At 53.1% G+C, this 26,150-nt stretch overlaps 1 protein-coding gene across 1 annotated transcript in view; it reads right to left on the reverse strand.

Annotated features, from left to right (window-relative positions):
* LOC141145700 (uncharacterized) overlaps positions 1-21,530 on the reverse strand; it is a 30,022-nt gene extending 8,492 nt beyond the window's left edge. Inside the window, exons 1-3 of the mRNA XM_073632576.1 lie at positions 21,381-21,530; positions 20,136-20,262; positions 19,451-19,528 (exon numbers count right to left, since the gene is read on the reverse strand). Coding sequence (XP_073488677.1) covers positions 19,451-19,528; positions 20,136-20,262; positions 21,381-21,389 — 214 coding nt within the window. The 5' untranslated portion in view covers positions 21,390-21,530. The remainder of the gene's footprint in view (positions 1-19,450; positions 19,529-20,135; positions 20,263-21,380) is intronic.
* Positions 21,531-26,150: the final 4,620 nt, after the last annotated feature.

The following is a 26,150-nucleotide window of genomic DNA, read 5'->3' on the forward strand; positions in this document are numbered from 1 at the left end:
AAACTATGGATAGGTTAGGATGGTAAGGCAGTACGTTTTCAACAGATATCTGATGGACACCATGGCCCACAGCCATCACATCACACCATGGCCCACAGCCATCACATCACACCATGGCCCACAGCCATCACATCACACCATGGCCCACAGCCATTACATCACACCATGGCCCACAGCCATCACAAAACAACACTTACAGCCATCAGGCGACACCATGACCCACAGACATCAGATGACATGCTCGCTCACAGACAAAACACTACACCATGGTCCACAGATATCAGGCAGCAACAACACTCACAGACATTGGGCTACACCCTCACCCACAGATGTCAGATGACACCATGGCCCACAGACAACACAACATCGCACAGCCATCAGATGACCTCATCGCCCACAGACATCACACCACACAACACTCACAGACGTCAGGTGACACCATGGCCCACAGACATTAGATGACATTAGAGGTCGACCGATATGGGTTTTTCTCTGGCCGATGCCGATATTTAGAAATCTCGGTGGCCGATATGTAATGCCGATTTTTTTGGGCCGATATATTAGGCCGATTTATTTTTTTTTATTTTTATTTTTTTCTTCCCCCTTCACCTCATAAAATCTAACAGACCCCTTTCACACTGGGGCGTTTTCAGGCACTTTTGGGCTAAAAATAGCGCCTGCAAAGTGCCTGTAAAACGTCTCCCCTGCAGTCTCCGTGTGATATCCCGAGTGCTTTCACACTGAGGTGATGCGCCGGCAGGATGTTAAAAAAAAGTCCTGCAAGCAGCATCTTTGGAGCGGTGTATACCCCTCCTCCACCACTCCTGCCCATTGAAATGAATGCACACCGCTGCCGAAGCGCCTGCAAAGCGTTTAGGCAGCGGCGCTTCAGGGGCGCATTTAACCCCTTGCTCGGCCGCTAGCTTGGTTATAAGCTCCCCGCTAGCAGCCGAATACCGTCAACGCATGCCCGCTCTAGTGTGAAGGCAACCTTAAGTGATACAGAAAATTTTTTACATTTAAGCATTTATTAAACAAAACAAACCTCCAATCAGTTCACTTGTATGTAGAATTTAGAAAAAAAAAACTATATCTTAAATATTAAATATACAAAAACAGGTAATCAAAACTTTTGGATGAAAAAAAATGGGCTAACTTTACTGCTTAGTTTTTTTTTTATTTATTAATGTATTTTTTCAAAAAAAAATTGCGTTTGAAAGACCGCTGCGCAAATACCGTGTGACATAAAATATTGCAACAACCGTTATTTTATTCCCTAGGGTCTCTGCTAAAAAATATATATATATAATGTTTGGGGGTTCTAAGTGATTTTCTAGCAGAAAATACAGGATTTTTACTTGTAAGCAACAAGTGTCAGAAAAATTTAGTCTTTAACTGGTTAAACTGAGAACTTCTACACACGGAGCTCAGTCCATTCATAAGTGTAAACATTGTATCTCTTCAGGTTCTTTTTATCAGATTTGGCTGCCCAGAGAGGGGAGAAGTCGCTTCACAGATTTCAGGCAACTTGTATTGACTTCTATTACAGAAGTCATTTGCAAGTCGCGCTGAAGTTATATCGGCCTTTCTTATCAGCACAATCAGCCGATGCCGATTAAGTAAAAAACACCAAATATTGGCCGATATATCGGTCGACCTCTAGATGACATCATCACCCATAGAGCTCCACTCAATCCAAATGGTAATGTCAAGGCTGATGACCTAATGTCTAAACGGAATCTGTCAACAATCCCCAACAACTGCCTAAACAGGAATAACTCTGTAAGTTAAGTGCAGTGAAGGGAGAAGCTTGGAGAAGGTTGACGTCCGATGATAGGTTCTTCCAGAAGGTGGGGGTGGTCCAGTAAGGACACCATAGTATGGCAGAGGTTGGTCCGCTAATTTAGGAGTCCAGAAAAAAAGTTACCAAGCATCCAGCCACTTTGAAAGGTTAGGGTGTGCCTTCATGCTGATGAAGGCCTCTCTGACAGTTTAGCAGGCTATTTACCCAATTTCCTGAGCTCCTCCCACTCTCACTGTACCAGAAGTTTCCCCACAGCCCTTGGGTCCCCAGAGGAGCAGGGGAGCCGGGAACCAACATGGGTGCCGCTTTTGAGGATGGGGGGGAGGGGAGGGGTGTGCACTTTGAGAGCCCAAGAAAAGTGATAAGCTGGTTCTAAAGCTGCCTGGATCACTGTTATCAGAAAGCCCTTTTATGGCTCTTAATGCTATTACTGAGCTCACAGACGCAGCAGCAGCCATGACTGTGAGTTAACCCCTCGTCTACCATGCCTTTTTATAAACATACCTTGGCAGGCAAGGGATTAAAGAGGGATTCCAACAAGTGAGCGGTAGGGTCCTTGGATACAGAAAGCCCTCAACTACCCGGTTACAGTGGGCCACTGACTGATCCATAGTCAGGATAGGTAGGGTAGGTAATTAGGTAATCCAGAGCCTGGCTGATACAGGGGACCCACCAGTAGGGAGGACTACGGTGGTAAAATAGACTCAATAAGGATAACAGGACTCCAGCTTTCAGGGGCGGCACCTGAAGGCACAGAACAAAACTACCCACAACTATGAATGTAGTGGGAGTCGGGGTCAACCGTTTCAACTGGACTGTCCCCTCTGTGTCTAGAAGCAGACAGGTGACCACATAGCACTAAAGCCACATAAGCTCAGGATACAAGGAAAGACCTCAGGTACTGCTAGCTGGAGGCAAGCAAGAGTCAGACAACTGGAGGTGACCACAGCAATGTAGGGGGGCAACGGGAAACAACCAAGTATTGGAGCTCCACATGGCTTCTTTGCAAATGGGAAATAGTTCCCTTACGGCAGCAGGGAGATGGCTCCTCCCCTCTCCAGGAGCAAGAAGATGGGTCCCCCCCGGCAGCAGGGAGATGCTTCCCTCGACATTGAATAACAGGAACAAGCATTGTGCCGATGACACTCCACCCATTGCATCATAGCAGCAGTCAGTCCCACATTGTTGACCCCTTCCATGGCGTAAACCGGCATGTAACTGAATTTAATGGCATCTCGGGGCCTATGCAAATGCTGGGGCTCCCAGTGCTCAGGTCAGCCAGCCTTTTTTACACATTCAATGTTCAGTGTTGAGGCAATGCCTGAATTTGGACCTGGAAAGAATTATAGAGAACCCCAGCACTTGAAGGTCACTTTAACTCTTCCCTCGCAAAGTCCTGTCCAAGTGCTTCCAGACGAGACACTCCAAAGGCCAGGCTGAGGATGGCCACCTAGGAGAGCTGACATATAGGGACCAGACATCCATTGTCCTAGGAAACTGGCTAAAGATAAGCTGGAAGTGGGAGGTGCCATCTTGGGCTGGTCTAGTTTTTTGCCAGTGACCAAGCCTCATGTAGGTGGCAGTATAACCCAAAGATTAAGATTTCCTTTGTCTCTCAAAGGACCAGAAATCATCTTTTTCACTGATCTGTGTTATTAACTAATGTCAATGGACAGCTCCAGTGTGTCCCTCCAGCCACCGCTCTGTGATGGAAACCATAAAAACTCTTCACTATGGCCAGGAGGAGGACACTGACAATGTAACGTGTACAGTCCAGATGATTTCACATGGTTGTAATAGAGGGATACTGTGGGGCATGATGCACCTACATACAAGACATTGGCTCCTGAGGGGCGTGATGCACCTACATACAAAACATTGGCTCCTGAGGGGCGTGGTGCACCTACATATAGGGGGGTGCAGGGGCAAGACTGCACAATCATAGCACTGGAAAGACGGGGACCTGTAGGAATGGGTACCAATTGACCCCAGAAGCCAGAAAGTCCCCCTGGACTGTAATGATAAGATCTGATGGCATACTATACTAAATTTTAGGACTTACTGGTTCCAAAAGTGACAGAAGTTCTGTTGGGAAAAGGGACCAGGATGAAGTACAACTCTGGAAACCATTCTGACACCGTGGTCCGGTAATATGTAAATATTCGCCAAAGCACCACAGATCTTCCATTACGTCCAAATGGTTTTTATTGAAGAAAGATCTCACCACAAACCATATTCCAGGAACATGTGTGATGGAAAGAAGGACTGTTATTATGGTCCGGTAAAGACACCATGAGCTGGCAGAGGTTGGTCTGCTAATTAACAAGTGTCCCCCCCCACTTCAGGGTGCACCTTCATGTTGATGAAGGCCTGAGTTTTTACCCCACACGTTGCGAGGGGCTGAGAACCAAGCTATGGGGGGTTATTTACTAAAGGCAAATCCACTTTGCACTACCAGTGCACTTGGAGGTGGACATGCAAGGAAAATAAAAAAAACAGCATTTTAGCTTGCACATGATTGGATGATAAAATCAATAGAGCCTTCCCCTCAGATCTACAGCGACTGCATTTCCAAGTGCACTTGTAGTGCAAAGTGAATTCGCCTTTAGTAAATCAACCCCATGATTACATACTCCAGAAGTACGATTGGGGGGAGACTTTGCAGACCTACCTTTCTCCAGGTTCCTTAATCTGAGGAAGGAGGATGCTCTTGCCTCCAGAGAATGCCTTAATAATATCAGGGGCTAAACTGAAGAGACGTCCCTTGAAGACCATGCTGGTCAGGTGCTCCTTGGATTGAGGGTCTACAGACCAGCACTTTCACCAAAGTACTTTGACCAGGGCTTCCAGTCGCCATCACAGCAGAAGTGTATGGCTCCATTCACTCACATCAATGAAGGACCCATTGCTGCAGCAGAAAGATGACTTGTACGGGGTGTTGCCACAATCTGAGAAAGTCGCAGCCAGTATAGGTCGGAGGGCCAATCAGCCAGTTTTACTCACTCTCCTACCGAGGATATTTTTAACATTTTTTGCATACATGTTACAATCTGCATTTTTTTCTGGAAATTGCTTAGAACTCCCCCCCCCCCCCAAAAAAAAGTCTTTATTTTCTGAAAGCAGAGACAGTGGGGGTAGGTAGGGAACTGTAATCCAGAGCCTAGAAGACATGGCAGCGGACCCACCTGGAGGAGGTAGGGAGGATTACGGTGTTGAGTTAGACTCAGTAAGGTCAACAGGACTCCAGCTTGCAGGGGCGGCACCTGAAGGCACAAAACAAAACTACCCACAACTATTAATGGAGTGTGAGTCGGGGTCACCCGTTTCAGCGGGACTGTCCCCTCTGTATCTAGAAACAGACAGGTGACCACATAGCACTAAGGCCACATGAGCCCAGAATATGAGGAAATATCTCAGGTACTGACAGCAGGTGAGGGTCAGACGGCTGGAGGTGACTGCAGGCAGTGTAGGGAAACAGCTGGAAAGAACCAAATATTTGCAAATGGGAGTAGCAGCAGGGAGATGGCTCCCCAGCAGCAGGATGTCTCCCCAGCAGCAGCGAGATGGTTCCTCAACATTAAATAGCAGGAACAAGCGTGTTGCTGATTACACTCCACCCAGTGCATCATGGCAGCAGTAAGTCCCACATTGTTGACCTCTTCCATGGCATAAATCGGCATGTAACAGAATTGAATGGGGCCCCGTGGACTATGCAAAAGAGGGAGCTCCCGGTACTCGGCCCGACCAGCCTATTTACAGATTCAGTGTTGAGGCAATACCTGGATTTGGGGCTGGAAAGAATTACATAAAACCCAGCGCCCGAAGGTCACTTCCATGCTTCCCCCGCAAAGTCCTGGTTCCGGAAGTGGCACTTCAAAGGCCAGGCTGAGGTCGATCACCTCAGAGAGCTGTCATAGAGAGTCCAGACATCAATTCTCCTAGGACACTGGCTGAAGATATTCTGGGAGTGGGAGGTGCTTTTCCAGGGCTGGCATAGTTGTCCTGCCAGTGTCCAATCCTCCTGTAGGCAGCAGTTAAAACCCGACGGTGAAGACTTCCTGAGTCTCTCAATGTACAAGAAATCATCTTTTTCACAGCTCTGTATATCCACTAATGTCTATGGACGGCTCCAGTGTGTCCCTCCAGCCACGGCTCTCTGATGGTTACTTTTAAATGAAAACTCCTCATTATGGCCAGGAGGAGGACAAACATCTGCACAACACTGACAATGTAATATGTACAGTCCGGATGATTTCAGATGGTTGTAATAGAGGGATACTGTGGGACGTGGTGCACATCCATACAAGATATTGAATCCTGGAGGGACGTGGTGCACATTCATACAAGATATTGGATCCTGAGGAGCGGGGTGCACCTCCATACAAGATATTGGATCCTGAGGAGCGGGGTGCACCTCCATACAAGATATTGGATCCTGAGGAGCGGGGTGCACCTCCATACAAGATATTGAATCCTGAGGGGCGGGGTGCACCTACATACAAGATATTGGATCCTGAGGGGCGGGGTGCACCTCCATACAAGATATTGGATCCTGAGGGGCGGGTGCACCTCCATACAAGATATTGGATCCTGAGGGGCGGGGTGCACCTCCATACAAGATATTGGATCCTGAGGGGCGGGGTGCACCTCCATACAAGATATTGGATCCTAAGGGGCGGGGTGCCCCTCCATACAAGATATTGGATCCCGAGGGACATGGTGCCCCTCCATATAAGATATTGGATCCTGAGGAGCGGGGTGCACCTCCATACAAGATATTGGATCCTGAGGGGCGGGGCGCACCTCCATACAAGATATTGGATCCTGAGGGTTGGGGTGTCCCTCCATACAAGATATTGGATCCTGAGGAGCAGGGTGCCCCTCCATACAAGATATTGGATCCTGAGGAGCGGGGTGCCCCTCCATACAAGATGTTGGATCCTGAGGAGCAGGGTGCCCCTCCATACAAGATACTGGATCCTGAGGGGCGTGGTGCACCTCCATACAAGATGTTGGATCCTGAGGAGCAGGGTGCCCCTCCATACAAGATACTGGATCCTGAGGGGCGTGGTGCCCCTCCATACAAGATATTGGATCCTGAGGGGCGTGGTGCATTGGATATTGGATCCTGAGGGGCGTGGTGCACTTCCATACAGGGGGGTGCAGGGCAAGGTCCGGGACTTGTTGGAATGGGGACTAATCGACCCCAGAAGCCAGAAAGTCCCCCTGGACTGGAATGATAAGATCTAATGGCATACTATACTAAATTTTAGGACTTACTGGTTCCAAAAGTGACAGAAGTTCTCTTGGGAAAAGGGACCGGGCTGAAGTACAACTCTGGAAATCATTCTGACACCGTGGTCTGGTAATGCAATGTAAATATTTGCCAAAGCACGAAAGATCTTCTATTATGTTTTATGTTGCGCAATGTTTGCGCTGCTATTTATCAAACGGATGTTTTCAAGAAAAAAATACACTAAAGCGAATTTTGGTGCAAAAACATACACAACGCAATACCCACATTTTTGGTAAAATACAAAAGATGGGGGTTGTGTTGCATAAATAGATACGAAATGTATCGAGTCTTAAAGTTGCCCATGAAATAGAAGACAACTGCAATACCCCATATTCTCCATAGGTGAGGCTTTAAGTCCTTTACAGGCCATCAGTTTAAAGTGAGCCGTGAGCCAAGGCGCTGGGATTTTTTAATCTCATTCTCAATTGACGTGACAGAAGTGATGTTAGACCGGTCACTCCCGGAGGACATTAGTCACAGGAGAGATAGGGCGATGGAAGTTTCCTGAGCTCCTCCCACTCTCACAGTACCAGACGTCTCCTGCGGTCCCGGGCTCATCAGAGGAACAGGGGATCCCAGGAACCATCATGGGTCGGGATGGCGGTTGGGGGTGCACACTTTGAGAGCCCCATAAAAGGGATCAGTTGGCTCTAAAGCCGCCTGGATCCCCGTTATATTCCATTACCGAGCTCACAGCAGCAGCTCCAGCCATGATTTAACCCCTCGTCTATCATGTCTTTTTATAAACATACCTTGGGAAGCAAGGAGTTAAAGAGGGATTCCAACAGATGAGCGGTGGGATCCTTGGATACAGAGAGCCCTGCACTACCCGGTTACGGAGGGCCACTGACCGATCCACGGTGGGGGTAGATAGAGGACTGTAATCCAGAGCCTGGCTGACGATGCAGGGGACCCACCTGGAGGGGGTAGGGAGGACTACGGTGGTAGGTTAGACTCAGTAAGGATAACAGGATTCCAGCTTACAAGGACGGCAAAGAAAAAAAATACCCGCAACTATGAATGGAGTGGAGGCCGAGGTCACCTGTTTCAGCAGAACTGTCCCCTCGGTGTCTAAAAACAGGCAGATGACCACATTCTAAGGCCACATAAGCTCAGGATGTGAGGAAAAATCTCAGGTACTGACAGTAGGTGAGAGTCAGATGGATGGAGGTCACCACAGGCAATGTAGTAGAGCAGCAGGGAGACGGCTCACCCGCAGCAGAAGCGAGATGGCTCACCCGCAGCAGCAGCGAGACGTTCACCAGCAGCAGCAGAGAGATAGCTCCCCCGCAACAGCAGCAGCAGAGAGACGGCTCCCCCACAGCAGCAGCAGAGAGACGGCTCTCCCACAGCAGCAGCAGAGAGACGGCTCCCCAGCAGCAGCAGAAGTGAGATGGCTCCCCAGCAGCAGCAGAAGTGAGATGGCTCACCAGCAGAAGTGAGATGGCTCACCAGCAGCAGCAGAAGTGAGATGGCTCCCCCACAGCAGCAGCAGAAGTGAGATGGCTCCCCCACAGCAGCAGCAGAGAGATGGCTCCCCCACAGCAGCAGCAGAGAGATGGCTCCCCCACAGCAGCAGCAGAGAGATGGCTCCCCCACAGCAGCAGCAGAGAGATGGCTCCCCCACAGCAGCAGCAGCAGCAGAGAGACGGCTCCCCCACAGCAGCAGAGAGACAGCTCAGCAGCAGCACCAGAGAGATGGCTCCCCCACAGCAGCAGCAGCAGAGAGATGGCTCCCCCACAGCAGCAGCAGCAGAGAGATGGCTCCCCCACAGCAGCAGCAGCAGAGAAATGGCTCCTCAACACTGAATAATAGGAACAAGCATAGTGTTGATGACATTCCACCCAGTGCATCATGGCAACAGTCAGTCCCACATTGTTGAGCCCTCCCATGGCGTAAACCGGCATGTAACAGAATTGAATGGGGCCCCATGGTCTATGCAAAAGAGGGAGCTCCCGGAGTTCAGCCTATTTACAGATTCAGTGTTGAGGCAATTACCGGATTTGGGGCTGGAAAGAATAACACAGAACCCAGCGCCTGAAGGTCACTTCCATGCCTCTCCCACAAAGTCCTGGTTCCGGATGCATCACTCCAAATGCCAGGCTGAGGTCGGCCACCTCAAAGAGCTGCCATAGAGGGACCGGACGTCTTCGAGTTATACAGACTTTCCTTTTCTCTCAATGGACGAGGAAATTATCTCTTTCATAGCTCTGTATATCCACTAATGTCTATGGACGGCTCCAGTCTGTCCCTCCAGCCACGGCTCTCTGATGGTTACTTTATAATGAAATCTCCTCATTATGGCCAGGAGAAGGACAAACATCTGCACAACACTGACAATGTAATATGTACAGTCCGGATGATTTCAGCTGGTTGTAATAGAGGAATACCATGGTACGGGGTGCCCCCTTCATACAAGACTTTGGATCCTGAGGGGCGTGGTGCACCTCCATACAGGGGGGTGCAGGGCAAGGTCCGGGACTAGTAGAAATAGGGACTAATCGACCCCAGAAGCTAGAAAGTCCCCCTGGACTGGCATGATAAGATCTGATGGCATACTATGCTAACTTTTAGGACTTACTGGTTCCAAAAGTGACAGAAGTTATCTTGGGAAAAGGGACCGGGCTGAAGTACAACTCTGGAAATCATTCTGACACCGTGGTCTGGTAATACAATGTAAATATTTGCCAAAGCACCACAGATCTTCCATTACGTCCAAATAGTTTTTATTGAAGATCTCACCACAAACGATATAGGGGAATATACTGTTTGTGATGTAATCTTTCTTCAATAAAAACAGTTTGGACAACAACCGTAAGAAGAGGGACATTATCACAGAACTAGTCGAAATGAATAGAGCCGAAAGACCCAACATAACCGAAAGGCCCAGCATAACAGACAGGACACCCGAAGTGGCATGGTTTGATCGGGCTGTTAACATAAGACTGGCACATTATGGTCCTCATCCTACAGCGGAGATCATAGACCGAGTTATAGCGGCTGTGGATGCAAATTGGCTACAGCAAAGAGGTGCTGCAGCAACAGAAGTAAAAGCAGCACCAATTGAAAGGAGAGGAGAGGTCCAGATACCAGGAGAGGTCCAGATACCAGGAGAGGAGAGGTCCAGATACCAGGAGAGGAGAGGTCCAGATACCAGGAGAGGTCCAGATACCAGGAGAGGAGAGGTCCAGATACCAGGAGAGGAGAGGTCCAGATACCAGGAGAGGAGAGGTACAGATACCAGCCACCATGGATGAGGAATTCAGAAGGAGGTTGCGAGAGATGCAGATACAGCACAGAGGACCAGTATCAGAGCAGGTCCTGCTGGGATGGTCTGATTCTATCCAATGCAAACTCTGGAAGGAAGCGCTAGCTCTCGAGCAGCAACACCAGGGAAAGGTTCTCCCCTCCATCCATGTGAGGGACTGGTCGCAGTATGAAGTACGAATGCTGTTATTGGGGGAACAACCAAAGCAGGAGTGGACAGCCGAGTTAAGCAGGCTGATCCGGGCAGAAATGCAGTTGGACAAGAGCTACAGAGCCTTCCGGTGGTATGTAGCCCAAGAGTGCCCGTGGACAGCGGATGACAGCCCCACGGAAGGCTTTGACTACGATGGCCTGGGATTGTTGTATTGGAGGCTGTCCAGGGACCCTGACTTTGGGAGTGATCGGGAGTGGCGTTTGGAGGAAATAATGGAGCACAGAGAGTGAAGACTGAATGTCTCGGAAGGGCACTGGAAGATTTGGAGTTTCTGGCCGTTCAGGAATGGGAGTTGGAGATCGCCTACAGACAGCTGTTAGACTCTGCTCAGCAGCAGGGCTGGGCTCCCTTTGCCTGGGACTATCAGGAAATACCAGTTGACAACTCCAAAATCCTTGTTGAAGAATCGGCAGTGAAAAATCTGGAGATTGCCATCCCCAAAGCTGAAGTGCTGACAACAGAGCAGAGTTCTGCTAACCTCTGCCCAGCACTGATAGCATCTTCTGTGTTCCACGGACAGGAGATGGTGAACTTCTATCCCCAGACACCAGTTATAGAGACAGGGGATTTGATAGACTTTTCTGCTGAAGAACAACTGGATGAGCCTCCAGCAGAAGAGCTGGTATTGGGGCCAAACTTCACTGTGCTTTGCCCAGCACCAACAGCAGTATCTGTGGAGTTGCAAGGAACTTCCCCAGCTGAGGCGCTGGTTACCAGACAGAGGGTCCAAGACCTCTGCCCCACACCTGTGGCAGTTCTGGAGGCTCAGGGTGAGAAGGTGACAATCACTTCCCAGTGGATTTCAGAGATGCAGGGAGGAGAAGCAGCCACTTACCCTCCCCAACAAGGGTTTGTGCACCTGGGAGACAATACCAGGGAAAGGGAGTTCTAACAGCAGACGGCGCCCCAGAATGACGACACCAACCCAGCTGAAGCGCTGGCAACAGGGCAGAGTGCTACCAACCTCTGCCCAGCACTGGCAAAAACTACAGAGTTCCAGGGAGCCGGGGCAGTCGGCCTCCCTCCCCAACAGTTACCTGGAGCAGATGGTGTGGGGTTTCCAGCAGGGCAGAGTACTGCTGGCCTCTGCCCACAACTAACAGAGGACGAATTTCGTGTAAGGGTGGATGGAGCTTCAGTCCACACCTGTATACCCCAGAGATGGTGGGCAGTCGGTCCAGATCCCCAACAGCATGATGAAGTGAGCCCAGACACCCTGCCTTCTCTCCAGTGGCTGAAAAGACTCCAGAGAGAAGGGCCAGTCCAGGCCTCTCCCCAGCGGCAGATATGTTCTCTGAGAGAGGCAGAGGTTGGCCGGGTAATACTCTGTTTGGAACAATTTGTTTGGGGTACTGTGTGGGTACAGGCATTAGAGGACTTGAACTATGGAGTAACTTCAAAGTCACCCTGTCTGGGGTCTCCTCCTGTGTTAGTCTCCTGCCGAAAGGGGAGAAATGTGACAGACCTAGCCGGGACAGAGGCTTTTGGAGGGGACTGAATGCCAGCCTCTTGCCCACCGATTATGGGCCCTGGCATTTGGGGGAACGGTGCTCATTGTGAGCTGTATGCCTGAGGACCCTGAAAGTAATGTTACTTTGGATTCAAGTCCATGTCCCCCCAAAACACAAAACTCTGGGAACCCCGTATGTGCCATATTATAGATAGTGACTGCTTCACAATGTTGTGTATATATTGTTTGTTGTCTCATGCTTGTGTACTATTTGCTGTGCTGGTTTGGGGTGGGGCTGTATTCTAATGTTCTATTGTGTCTGCCTTGGATATCACAGGATTTGTATCTCTATGGGGGGAGGGGGGGGATTCCTCCAACAGCTCTCCCTGCTGATAAGACTGTGTACTGATGAGAAGTTTGAACGCCTGAACTGTGTGTCCATTGTCATTGGACAGTTTAACCCGCCCTGTTTTCCAAGGGTGGGGGGGGGAAGTGTTTTGAAGTAGGATCTGTATAATGTGTTTGAATAAAGAATCGCTCTATCTTGAGGTTCAAGCAGGAATATCTTGTCTCGTATTTGGGGGAGAATTATTTGTATGGGTTCCTTGTTCGGCTGATGGAAGTGTTCGGTAGCTGACTTTGTGTTTTAACCCCTTACATACTCGGGGTGTCGTCACACAGGAGATCCCAGGAACCATCATGGGTGCCGCCAGCGGGGATGACGAGGGAGGGTGGTTGGGGGTGCGTCATTTGAGAGCCCCATAAAAAGGGATCAGTTGGCTCTAAAGCCGCCTGGATCCCTGTTATCAGCCCTTTTCTGGCTTTTAATGCTATTACCGAGCTCACCGATGCAGCAACAGCCGTGATTTAACCCCTCGTCTATCATGTCTTTTTATAAACATACCTTGGGAAGCAAGGAGTTAAAGAGGGATTCCAACAGATGAGCGGTGGGATCCTTGGATACAGAGAGCCCTGCAATACCGGTTACGGTGGGCCACTGACCGATCCACTGTGGGGGTAGATAGAGGACTGTAATCCAGAGCCTGGCTGACGATGCAGGGGACCCACCTGGAGGGGGTAGGGAGGACTACGGTGGTAGGTTAGACTCTCTAAGGATAACAGGATTCCAGCTTACAAGGACGGCAAAGAAATAAAATACCCGCAACTATGAATGGAGTGGAGGCCGAGGTCACCTGTTTCAACAGAACTGTCCCCTCGCTGTCTAAAAATAGAGAGATGACCACATTCTAAGGCCACATAAGCTCAGGATGTGAGGAAAGATCCCAGGTACTGACAGTAGGTGAGAGTCAGATGGATGGAGGTCACCACAGGCAATGTAGTGGAGCAGCAGGGAGATGGCCCACCAGCAGCAGCGAGATGGCCCACCAGCAGCAGCGAGATGGCCCACCAGCAGCAGCGAGATGGCTAACTAGCAGGAAGACAGCTCACCAGCAGCAGTACCAGCAGCAGGGAGATGGCTCCCCAGCAGGAGCAACAGGAGTGAGATGGCTCCCCCGCAGCAGCAGGGAGACGGCTCTCTTGCAGCAGCAGAGAGATGGCTCCCCCGCAGCAGAGAGATGGCTCCTCCTCTGTCCCTTCAGCAGAGAGATGGCTCCCCCGCAGCAGCAGAGAGATGGCTCCTCCTCTGTTCCTTCAGCAGAGAGATGGCTCCTCCTCTGTTCCTTCAGCAGAGAGATGGCTCCCCCGCAGCAGCAGAGAGATGGCTTCTAAACACTGGATAACAGGAACAAGCGTAGTGCTGATGACATTCCACCCAGTGCATCATGGCAACAGTCAGTCCCACATTGTTGAACTCTTCCAGGGCGTAAACCAGCATGTAACAGAATTCAATGGGGCCCCGTGGCTTATGCAAAAGAGGGAGCTCCCAGACATCTTCGGGTTATACGGCTTCCTGTAGGTGGCAGTATAACCCAAAGATGAAGACTTTCCGTTTCTCTCAATGGACAAGAAATTGTCTCTTTCACAGCTCTGTATATACACTAATGTCTATGGACGGCTCCAGTGTGTCCCTCCAGCCACGGCTCTCTGATTGTTACTTTATAATGAAAACTCCTCATTATGGCCAGGAGGAGGACAAACATCTGCACAACACTGACAATGTAACATGTACAGTCCTGATTATTTCAGATGACTGTAATAGAGGGATACTGTGGGACGTGGTGCATCTACATACAAGATACTGGATCCTGAGGGACGTGGTGCCCCCTTCATACAAGCAGGCCCGGATTTACTCCCTTTGCCACCCCAAGGCCGAGTCCTTCAATGCCGCCCCCACTCAGATCATCGGTGGGACAGTCATAGGGATCACCCGTGGGACAGTCATAGGGCTCACCCGTGGGACAGTCATAGGGCTCACCCGTGGCACAGTCATAGGGCTCACCCGTGGCACAGTCATAGGGCTCACCCGTGGCACAGTCATAGGGCTCACCCGTGGCACAGTCATAGGGCTCACCCGTGGGACAGTCATAGGGCTCACCCGTGGGACAGTCATAGGGCTCACCCGTGGGACAGTCATAGGGCTCACCCGTGGGACAGTCATAGGGCTCACCCGTGGGACAGTCATAGGGCTCACCCGTGGGACAGTCATAGGGCTCACCCGTGGGACAGTCATAGGGCTCACCCGTGGGACAGTCATAGGGCTCACCCGTGGGACAGTCATAGAGAACACCTATAGAAATCCTAAAATGGGAGTCATAGAGGACAGCTCCACTGGGAATCAGAGCCAGGTACTCCTGGCACCCATGGAAGTCGTGTCCGGTGGGGGGGGGCACACTGACCTGTTCCCGGGGAGAACTTCTACAGCCAAAGTTGGTGAGAGTGTCCTGGGCGGACTAGGACGTCACAGCACAGCCCGATGCAGATAAGGAGTACTTAGCATACAGTCTCCCCCCTCTGTACTGAGCTCCTATCTGGCTGGCTACGAAAGCTGAGAATTCGCTGCAGCCTCTGCACCACTGCCGCCCCGAGGCCTGGCCTCAGTGGCCTTGTGGGAAATCCGGCCCTGCATACAAGACATTGGATCCTGAGGGACATGGTGCACCTACATACAAGGGGGTGCAAAGCAAGGTCCGGGACTTGTAGGAAAGGGGACTAATCGACCAGCAGCAGCGAGACGATCTACCAGCAGCAGAGACGGCTCCCCCACAACAGCAGCAGTACCAGCAGCAGGGAGATGGCTCCCCAGCAGCAGAGTGATGGCCCCCTCACAGCAGTACCAGCAGCAGAGAGACGGCTCCCCCACAGCAGCAGCAGTACCAGTAGCAGGGAGATGGCTCCCCCGCAGCAGCTGCAGAGAGATGGCTCCTCCGCCGCAGCTGCAGAGAGATGGCTCCTCCGCCGCAGCTGCAGAGAGATGGCTCCTCCGCCGCAGCTGCAGAGAGATGGCTCCTCCGCCGCAGCTGCAGAGAGATGGCTCCTCCGCCGCAGCTGCAGAGAGATGGCTCCTCAACACTGAATAAAAGGAACAAGCATAGTGTTGATGACATTCCACCCAGTGCATCATGGCAACAGTCAGTCCCACATTGTTGACCCCTTCCATGGCGTAAACCGGCATATAACAGAATTGAATGGGGCCCCGTGGTCTATGCAAAAGAGGGAGCTCCCGGAGTTCAGCCTATTTACAGATTCAGTGTTGAGGCAATACCTGGATTTGGGGCTGGAAAGAATAACACAGAACCCAGCGCCTGAAGGTCACTTCCATGCCTCCCCAACAAAGACCTGGTTTCGGACGCGGCACTCCAAAGGCCAGGCTGAGGTCGGTCACCTCAGAGAGGTGCCATAGAGGGACCGGACATCTTCGGGTTATACAGCCTCCTGTAGGTGGCAGTATAACCCGAAGGTGAAGACTTCCTGTGTCTCTCAATGGATAAGAAATTGTCTCTTTCACAGCTCTGTATATCCACTAATGTCTATGGACGGCTCCAGTGTGTCCCTCCAGCCACGGCTCTCTGATTGTTACTTTATAATGAAAACTCCTCATTATGGCCAGGAGGAGGACAAACATCTGCACAACACTGACAATGTAACATGTACAGTCCTGATTATTTCAGATGGTTGTAATAGAGGGATACCATGGGACGTGGTGCACCTCCATACAAGATATTGGATCCTGGGGGTGCGGGATGGACCTCCATACAAGATATTGGATCCTGAGGTGAGGAGTGCCCCTCCATACAAGATATTGGATCCTGAAGGGCGGGGGTGCACCTACATACAAGATATTGGATCCTGGGGGTGCGGGATGGACCTCCATACAAGATATTGGATCCTGAGGGGCGGGTGCACCTCCATACAAGATATTGGATCCTGAGGTGAGGAGTGCCCCTCCATACAAGATATTGGATCCTGAAGGGCGGGGGTGCACCTACATACAAGATATTGGATCCTGAGGGGCGGGGGTGCCCCTACATACAAGATATTGGATCCTGAGGGGCGGGGTGCACCTCCATACAAAATATTGGATCCCGAGGGACATGGTGCACCTACATACAAGATATTGGATCCTGAGGAGCGGGATGCCCCTACATACAAGATATTGGATCCTGAGGGGCGGGGGTGCCCCTACATACAAGATATTGGATCCTGAGGGGCGGGGGTGCCCCTACATACAAGATATTGGATCCTGAGGGGCGTAATGCACCTCCATACAAGATATTGGATCCTGAGGGGCGTGGTGCACCTCCATACAAGATATTGGATCCTGAGGGGCGGGGGTGCACCTCCATACAAGATATTGGATCCTGAGGAGCGGGGTGCACCTCCATACAAGATGTTGGATCCTGAGGAGCGGGGTGCCCCTCCATACAAGATATTGGATCCTGAGGGACGTGGTGCACCTCCATACAAGATATTGGATCCTGAGGGGCGGGGTGCCCCTCCATAAAAGATATTGGATCCTGAGGGACGTGGTGCACCTCCATACAAGATATTGGATCCTGAGGGACGTGGTGCACCTACATACAAGATATTGGATCCTGAGGGACGTGGTGCACCTCCATACAAGATATTGGATCCTGAGGGGCGGGGTGCACCTCCATACAAGATATTGGATCCTGAGGGGCGGGGTGCCCCTCCATACAAGATATTGGATCCTGAGGGACGTGGTGCACCTCCATACAAGATATTGGATCCTGAGGGACGTGGTGCACCTACATACAAGATATTGGATCCTGAGGGGCGGGGTGCCCCTCCATACAAGATATTGGATCCTGAGGGACGTGGTGCACCTCCATACAAGATATTGGATCCTGAGGGACGTGGTGCACCTCCATACAAGATATTGGATCCTGAGGGACGTGGTGCACCTCCATACAAGATATTGGATCCTGAGGGACGTGGTGCACCTCCATACAAGATATTGGATCCTGAGGGACGTGGTGCACCTCCATACAAGATATTGGATCCTGAAGGACATGGTGCAACTCCATACAAGATATTGGATCCTGAGGTGCGGGGTGCCCCTCCATACAAGATATTGGATCCTGAGGGACGTGGTGCCCCTCCATACAAGATATTGGATCCTGAGGGACGTGGTGCCCCTCCATACAAGATATTGGATCCTGAGGGGCGGGGTGCCCCTCCATACAAGATATTGGATCCTGAGGGACGTGGTGCCCCTCCATACAAGATATTGGATCCTGAGGGACGTGGTGCCCCTCCATACAAGATATTGGATCCTGAGGGACGTGGTGCACCTCCATACAAGATATTGGATCCTGAGGGGCGGGGTGCACCTCCATACAAGATATTGGATCCTGAGGGGCGGGGTGCCCCTCCATACAAGATATTGGATCCTGAGGGGCGGGGTGCCCCTCCATACAAGATATTGGATCCTTAGGGACGTGGTGCCCCTCCATACAAGATATTGGATCCTGAGGGACGTGGTGCCCCTCCATACAAGATATTGGATCCTGAGGGACGTGGTGCCCCTCCATACAAGATATTGGATCCTGAGGGGCGGGGTGCCCCTCCATACAATATATTGGATCCTGAGGGACATGGTGCCCCTCCATACAAGATATTGGATCCTGAGGGGCGGGGTGCCCCTCCATACAATATATTGGATCCTGAGGGGCGGGGTGCCCCTCCATACAATATATTGGATCCTGAGGGACGTGGTGCCCCTCCATACAAGATATTGGATCCTGAGGTGCGGGGTGCCCCTCTATACAATATATTGGATCCTGAGGGACGTGGTGCCCCTCCATACAAGATATTGGATCCTGAGGTGCGGGGTGCCCCTCCATACAATATATTGGATCCTGAGGAGCGGGGTGCCCCTCCATACAATATATTGGATCCTGAGGGACATGGTGCCCCTCCATACAAGATATTGGATCCTGAGGAGCGGGGTGCCCCTCCATACAATATATTGGATCCTGAGGGACATGGTGCCCCTCCATACAAGATATTGGATCCTGAGGAGCGGGGTGCCCCTCCATACAAGATATTGGATCCTGAGGGACGTGGTGCCCCTCCATACAAGATATTGGATCCTGAGGGACATGGTGCACCTCCATACAAGATATTGGATCCTGAGGGGCGGGGTGCCCCTCCATACAAGATATTGGATCCTGAGGAGCGGGGTGCCCCTCCATACAAGATATTGGATCCTGAGGGACGTGGTGCCCCTCCATACAAGATATTGGATCCTGAGGGACGTGGTGCCCCTCCATACAAGATATTGGATCCTGAGGGACATGGTGCACCTCCATACAAGATATTGGATCCTGAGGGGCGGGGGTGCACCTCCATACAAGATATTGGATCCTGAGGGGCGGGGTGCCCCTCCATACAAGATATTGGATCCTGAGGGGCGGGGGTGCACCTCCATACAAGATATTGGATCCTGAGGGGCGGGGGTGCACCTCCATACAAGATATTGGATCCTGAGGGGCGGGGTGCCCCTCCATACAAGATATTGGATCCTGAGGAGCGGGGTGCCCCTCCATACAAGATATTGGATCCTGAGGGGCGGGGTGCCCCTCCATACAAGATATTGGATCCTGAGGGACATGGTGCCCCTCCATACAAGATATTGGATCCTGAGGAGCGGGGTGCCCCTCCATACAAGATATTGGATCCTGAGGGACGTGGTGCACCTCCATACAATATATTGGATCCTGAGGGACATGGTGCACCTCCATACAAGATATTGGATCCTGAGGTGCGGGGTGCCCCTCCATACAATATATTGGATCCTGAGGTGCGGGGTGCCCCTCCATACAATATATTGGATCCTGAGGGACATGGTGCCCCTCCATACAAGCTTACTAGACCCCGTGGGGCGCAGCACACTGAGATAACAGATTTTGAACCCTGGGGGGCCCCATGATATGAGGCAATTCTGAACATCCAAACCTTACTCTGATCCAGACAAAACACTGATGTATTCTTACCTTGGATGGTGCTGTCCCGGGCTGTGGTGATGTACGGCTCACAACCCAACTCAATGTTGGTTATAAGGTCCGGACGATCTGCAGGGGAAGAAAAAAAGAAGATCAACATTGTCAATCACACAACCCCCAACCAGAATATTCCCAGACCGATCGTGTACTGTGATAGGGGGGAGGGGATTCCAGAGAGAGAAACACCCCAATAGAGGAAGATTATCCCAGGAAAACAGAGGAAAAGAGGAATGGGAATGGTGGAGATGGGGGATGGGAATGGTGGAGATGGGGGGTGGTGGAGATGGGGAAGGTGGGGGATGGGGAATGGTGGGGGATGGGGAATGGTGGGGGATGGGGAATGGTGGGGGATGGGGAATGGTGGGGGGTGGGAAGGGAATGGTGGAGATGGGGGAAGGGAATGGTGGAGATGGGGGAAGGGAATGGTGGAGATGGGGGAAGGGGATGATGGGAATAGTGGGGGATGGGGGATGATGGTGGGGGATGGGAATGGTGGAGATGGATCCGGTGATGGGGGATGGGAATGATGAGGGATGGGAATAGTGGGGGATGGGGGATGATGGGGGATGGGGAATGATGGGGAATGATGGGGGATGATGGGGGATGGGGAATGATGGGGGATGGGGAATGATGGGGGATGATGGGGGATGGGAAGGTGGGGGATGGGAGGACTCACTCAGGGAAAGGATCATCTGATAATTGTCGTTCATCACTTCCTTGTAGAGACTCTTCTGCTCCTCCCGGAGACTCCTCCATTCCTCCTCCGTGAAATAGACGGCGACATCATCAAACGTCACCTGAGCCTGGAAGAGAAGGGCGGAGCTTATATTATCACCCAATACAGAACCGCCCCCCACTAATACCCCCACCCACCAAGACCAGGAGATGGCACTGGTACAGCCCCTCCCCCACAATCCACACCCTCCCCGGGGTCACAGCCCCTCCCCCACAATCCACACCCTCCCCGGGGTCACAGCCCCTCCCCCACAATCCACACCCTCCCCGGGGTCACAGCCCCTCCCCCACAATCCACACCCTCCCCGGGGTCACAGCCCCTCCCCCACAATCCACACCCTCCCCGGGGTCACAGCCCCTCCCCCACAATCCACACCCTCCCCGGGGTCACAGCCCCTCCCCCACAATCCACGCCCTCCCCGGGGTCACAGCCCCTCCCCCCGCAATCCACGCCCTCCCCGGGGTCACAGCCCCTCCCCCCGCAATCCACGCCCTCCCCGGGGTCACAGCCCCTCCCCCACAATCCACACCCTCCCCGGGGTCACAGCCCCTCCCCCCGCAATCCACGCCCTCCCCGGGGTCACGGCCCCTCCCCCCGCCCTTCCCGGGGTCACAGCCCCTCCCCCCACAATCCACGCCCTCCCCGGGGTCACAGCCCCTCCCCCCGCAATCCACGCCCTCCCCGGGGTCACAGCCCCTCCCCCACAATCCACACCCTCCCCGGGGTCACAGCCCCTCCCCCCACAATCCACACCCTCCCCGGGGTCACAGCCCCTCCCCCCGCAATCCACGCCCTTCCCGGGGTCACAGCCCCTCCCCCCACAATCCACGCCCTCCCCGGGGTCACAGCCCCTCCCCCCGCAATCCACGCCCTCCCCGGGGTCACAGCCCCTCCCCCCGCCCTTCCCGGGGTCACAGCCCCTCCCCCCACAATCCACGCCCTCCCCGGGGTCACAGCCCCTCCCCCACAATCCACACCCTCCCCGGGGTCACAGCCCCTCCCCCCGCAATCCACGCCCTCCCCGGGGTCACAGCCCCTCCCCCCACAATCCACGCCCTCCCCGGGGTCACAGCCCCTCCCCCCACATATCGGGGACCAGGAAGCCGGAAAGGCCCCGCCCCCTGTGTGGAGTATATAATGTATGTAGCGGGTCTCTCTCTCCCCTCCCCTCTCCGGGTGTCTCACCCGCTCCATGGCTCCTCTCCGGGGGATCTCTGAGAGGCGGAAGCGCTCCTCGATACCGACGGAGAAAACTACTTCCGGGATCCGCCCACTTCCGGTACAATACACCCCGCCCCGTCCTGAGGGGAGAAATAGTGGAGGGGGCGGGGCTGGTGACGGAGGTGAAATATGGAAGGGGCGGAGACAGCGGTGGGTGTGTGAGGGGGCGGAGTCCGATAATGCCGCCGAATATATAAATGTCACCGCCCGATATTCTACCGACATGTCTCTCCATAGAGGGGCCCCTGGGGGCCGAATACAGGAGGAGGGACCTCTGTCAGGTGTTCATGGCTGCCTGTGTCCCCTCTGCACACATTCACCTTCTATATATCCTGATGTCCCCAGACAGAAAGTGAGAAAAGGTGTCCCCCAGACAGGAAGTGAGGAAAGGTGTCCCCCAGACAGGAAGTGAGGAAAGGTGTCCCCCAGACAGGAAGTGAGGAAAGGTGTCCCCAGACAGGAAGTGAGGAAAGGTGTCCCCAGACAGGAAGTGAGGAAAGGTGTCCCCCAGACAGGAAGTGAGGAAAGGTGTCCCCCAGACAGGAAGTGAGGAAAGGTGTCCCCCAGACAGGAAGTGAGGAAAGGTGTCCCCCAGACAGGAAGTGAGGAAAGGTGTCCCCCAGACAGGAAGTGAGGAAGGTGACACCCAGACAGGAAGTGAGGAAAGGTGTAATCCCCCAGACAGGAAGTGAGGAAAGGTGTCCCCCAGACAGGAAGTGAGGAAAGGTGACACCCAGACAGGAAGTGAGAAAAGGTGCCCCCCAGACAGGAAGTGAGGAAAGGTGACACCCAGACAGGAAGTGAGAAAAGGTGCCCCCCAGACAGGAAGTGAGGAAAGGTGACACCCAGACAGGAAGTGAGGAAAGGTGTCCCCCAGACAGGAAGTGAGGAAAAGTGTCCCCAGACAGGAAGTGAGGAAAGGTGACACCCAGACAGGAAGTGAGGAAATGTGACCCCAGACAGGAAGTGAGGAAAGGTGTCCCCCAGACAGGAAGTGAGGAAAGGTGTCCCCAGACAGGAAGTGAGGAAAGGTGACACCCAGAAAGGAAGTGAGGAAAGGTGTCCCCAGACAGGAAGTGAGGAAAGTTGTCCCCCAGACAGGAAGTGAGGAGAGGTGTCCCCCAGACAGGAAGTGAGGAAAGGTGTCCCCCAAACAGGAAGTGAGGACAGGTTTTCCCCCAGACAGGAAAAGAGGAAAGGTGTCCCCCAGACAGGAGGTGAGGAAAGGTGACACCCAGACAGGAAGTGAGGAAAGGTGTCCCCATACCAGCAACTAGAGAGATATCTTCATCCCCATCCTCCTCCCCCATCTATGTCATCTCCATCCATCTACATCCTCCTCCTCCCATCTGTTGGGTATCCTTTGTATCCATCCCCATCCTCCTCCTCCTATTTGTTGGGTGTTCTCTCCATCCATCCCCATCCTCCTCCTCCTCCCATCTGTTGGGTGTCCTCCATCCATCCCCATCCTCCTCCTCCCATCTGTTGGGTGTCCTCCATCCATCCCCATCCTCCTCCTCCTCCCATCTGTTGGGTGTTCTCTCCATCCATCCCCATCCTCCTCCTCCTCCCATCTGTTGGGTGTCCTCCATCCATCCCCATCCTCCTCCTCCCATCTGTTGGGTGTCCTCCATCCATCCCCATCCTCCTCCTCCTCCCATCTGTTGGGTGTTCTCTCCATCCATCCCCATCCTCCTCCTCCTCCCATCTGTTGGGTGTCCTCCATCCATCCCCATCCTCCTCCTCCCATCTGTTGGGTGTCCTCCATCCATCCCCATCCTCCTCCTCCTCCCATCTGTTGGGTGTTCTCTCCATCCATCCCCATCCTCCTCCTCCTCCCATCTGTTGGGTGTCCTCCATCCATCCCCATCCTCCTCCTTCTCCCATCTGTTGGGTGTTCTCTCCATCCATCCCCATCCTCCTCCTCCTCCCATCTGTTGGGTGTCCTCCATCCATCCCCATCCTCCTCCTCCCATCTGTTGGGTGTCCTCCATCCATCCCCATCCTCCTCCTCCTCCCATCTGTTGGGCGTCCTCTCCATCCATCCCCATCCTCCTCCTCCTATCCGTTGGGTGTCCTCTCCATCCCCTCCTCCCATCTGCTGGGTGTCCTCTCCGTCCCTCCCCATCCTCCTCCTTCCATCTGTTAGGTGTCTTCTCCGTCCATCCCCATCCTCCTCCTCCCATCTGTTGAGTGTCCTCCATCCATCCCCATCCTCCTCCTCCTCCCATCTGTTGGGCGTCCTCTCCATCCATCCCCATCCTCCTCCTCCTATCCGTTGGGTGTCCTCTCCATCCCCTCCTCCCATCTGCTGGGTGTCCTCTCCGTCCCTCCCCATCCTCCTCCTTCCATCTGTTAGGTGTCTTCTCCGTCCATCCCCATCCTCCTCCTCCCATCTGCTGGGTGTCCTCTCCGTTCATCTCCATCCTCCTCCTCCCATCTGTTGGGTATCCTTTGCGTCCATCCCCATCCTCCTCCTCCCATCTACTGGGTGTCCTCTCTGTCCCTCTCCATCCTCCTCCTCTTCTCTGTTAGGTGTCCTCTCCATCCATCCCCATCCTCCCATCTGTTGGGTGTCCTCTCTGTCCCTCTCCATCCTCCTCCTCTTCTCTGTTAGGTGTCCTCTCCATCCATCCCCATCCTCCCATCTGTTGGGTGTCCTCTCTGTCCATCTCTAACCTCCTTCTCCCATCTGTTGGATGTCCTCTCCATCTACATCTTCCTCCTTCTCCCATCTATTGGGTGTACTCTCTGTCCATCTACATCCCCTCTTCCCATCTGCTGGGGGTCCTTTCCATCCATCCTCCTCCTCCTTCTCTCATCTGCTGAGGATCTTCTCAGTTCATCCTCATCCTCCCATCTGTTGAGTGTCCTCTCTGTCCATCCCCATCCTTCTCCTCCCATCTGTTGGGTGTCATCTCCGTCCATCCCTATTCTCCTCATCCCATCTGTTGCGTGTCCTCTCCGTCCATCACCATCCTCCTCCTCCAATCTGTTGGGTGTCCTCTCCGCCCATCTCCATCCTCCGCCTCCCATCTGTTGTGACCTCCCCCCCATCCCCATGCTCCTCCTCCCATCGGTTGGGTGTCCTCTCCGTCCTTCCTCATCCTTCTCCTCTCATTTGTTGGGTGTCCTCTCCGTCCATCTCTATCCTCCTCCTCCCATCTGTTGGATGTCCTCTCCATCCTCCTCCTCCCATCTGTTGGCTGTCCTCTCCATCTACATCCTCTTCCTCCCATCTATTGGGTGTCCTCTCCACCCCCTCCTCCCATCTGCTGGGGGGCCTCACTGTTCATCCCCATCCTCCTCCTCCCATCTACTGGATGTCCTCTCCATCTATCCCCATCCTCCTCCTCCCATCTGTTGGGTATCCTCTCCATCCATCCCCATCCTCCTCTCATCTGTTGGGTGTCCTCTCTGTCCATCCCCATCCTCCTCCTCCTCCCATCTGTTGGGTATCTTTTGCGTCCACCCCTACCCTCCTCCTCCTATCTGTTGGATGTCCTCTCCCCATTCTCCTCCTCCCATCTGTTGGGTGTCTGCTCGGTCCACCCCCCTCCCCCCTACAGAAGTGTCCTTTTCCCCCTACCCATCAACCTCCCCCTTTTGAGCCCTCTCATCCCCCCCATATCGGTGTCCTCTATCCCCCTACAATTACCCCTCCACTTTGTAGGGTCCTCTCTCTCCTCTCCATCTTCCTCATCTTCTCTGTTAGGTGTCCTCTCCATCCATCCCCATCCTCCCATCTGCTGGGTGTCCTTTCCGTCCATCCCCATCCTCCTCATCCCATCTGTTGGGTGTCCTCTCTGTCCATCCCCATCCTTCTCCTCCCATCTGTTGAGTGTCATCTCCGTCCATCCCCATCCTCCTCTTCCAATCTGCTGGATGTCCTCTCCATCCAGCCCCATCCTCCTCCTCCCATCTGTTGGGTGTCCTCTCTGTCCATCCCCATCCTCCTCCCATCTTTTGGGTGTCCTCTACGTCCATCTCCATCCTCCGCCTCCCATCTGTTGTGTGACCTCCCCACCCATCCCCATCCTCCTCCTCCCATCTGTTGGGTGTCCTCTCTTTCCATCTACATCCTCCTCCTCCTCCCATGTGTTGGGTGTCCTCTTCATCCATCCCCATCCTCCCATCTGTTGGGTGTCCTCTCTGTCCATCTCTATCCTCCTTCTCCTATCTGTTGGATGTCCTCTCCATCTTCTTCCTCCTCCCATCTGTTGGGTATCCTCTCTGTCCATCTACATCCCCTCTTCTCATTTGCTGGGGGTCCTTTCCATCCATCCTCCTCCTCCTTTTCTCATCTGCTGGGGATCCTCTCAGTTGATCCTCATCCTCCCATCTGTTGGGTGTCCTCTCTGTCCATCCCCATCCTTCTCCTCCCATCTGTTGGGTGTCATCTCCGTCCATCCCTATTCTCCTCATCCCATCTGTTGCGTGGCCTCTACGTCCATCACCATCCTCCTCCTCCAATCTGTTGGGTCTCCTCTCCGTCCATCCCCATTATCCCATCTGTTGGGTGTCTTCTCTGTCCATCTCCATCCTCCGCCTCCCATCTGTTGTGACCTCCCCCCCATCCCCCTCCTCCCATCTGTTGGGTGTTCTCCCTGTCCTTCCTCATCCTTCTCCTCTCATCTGTTGGGTGTCCTCTCCGTCCATCTCTATCCTCCTTCTCCCATCTGTTGGATGTCCTCTCCATCCTCCTCCTCCCATCTGTTGGATGTCCTCTCCATC

This window comes from Aquarana catesbeiana, linkage group LG05, assembly GCF_042186555.1.
Source record: "Aquarana catesbeiana isolate 2022-GZ linkage group LG05, ASM4218655v1, whole genome shotgun sequence".
In the NCBI taxonomy this organism is placed as follows: domain Eukaryota; kingdom Metazoa; phylum Chordata; class Amphibia; order Anura; family Ranidae; genus Aquarana; species Aquarana catesbeiana.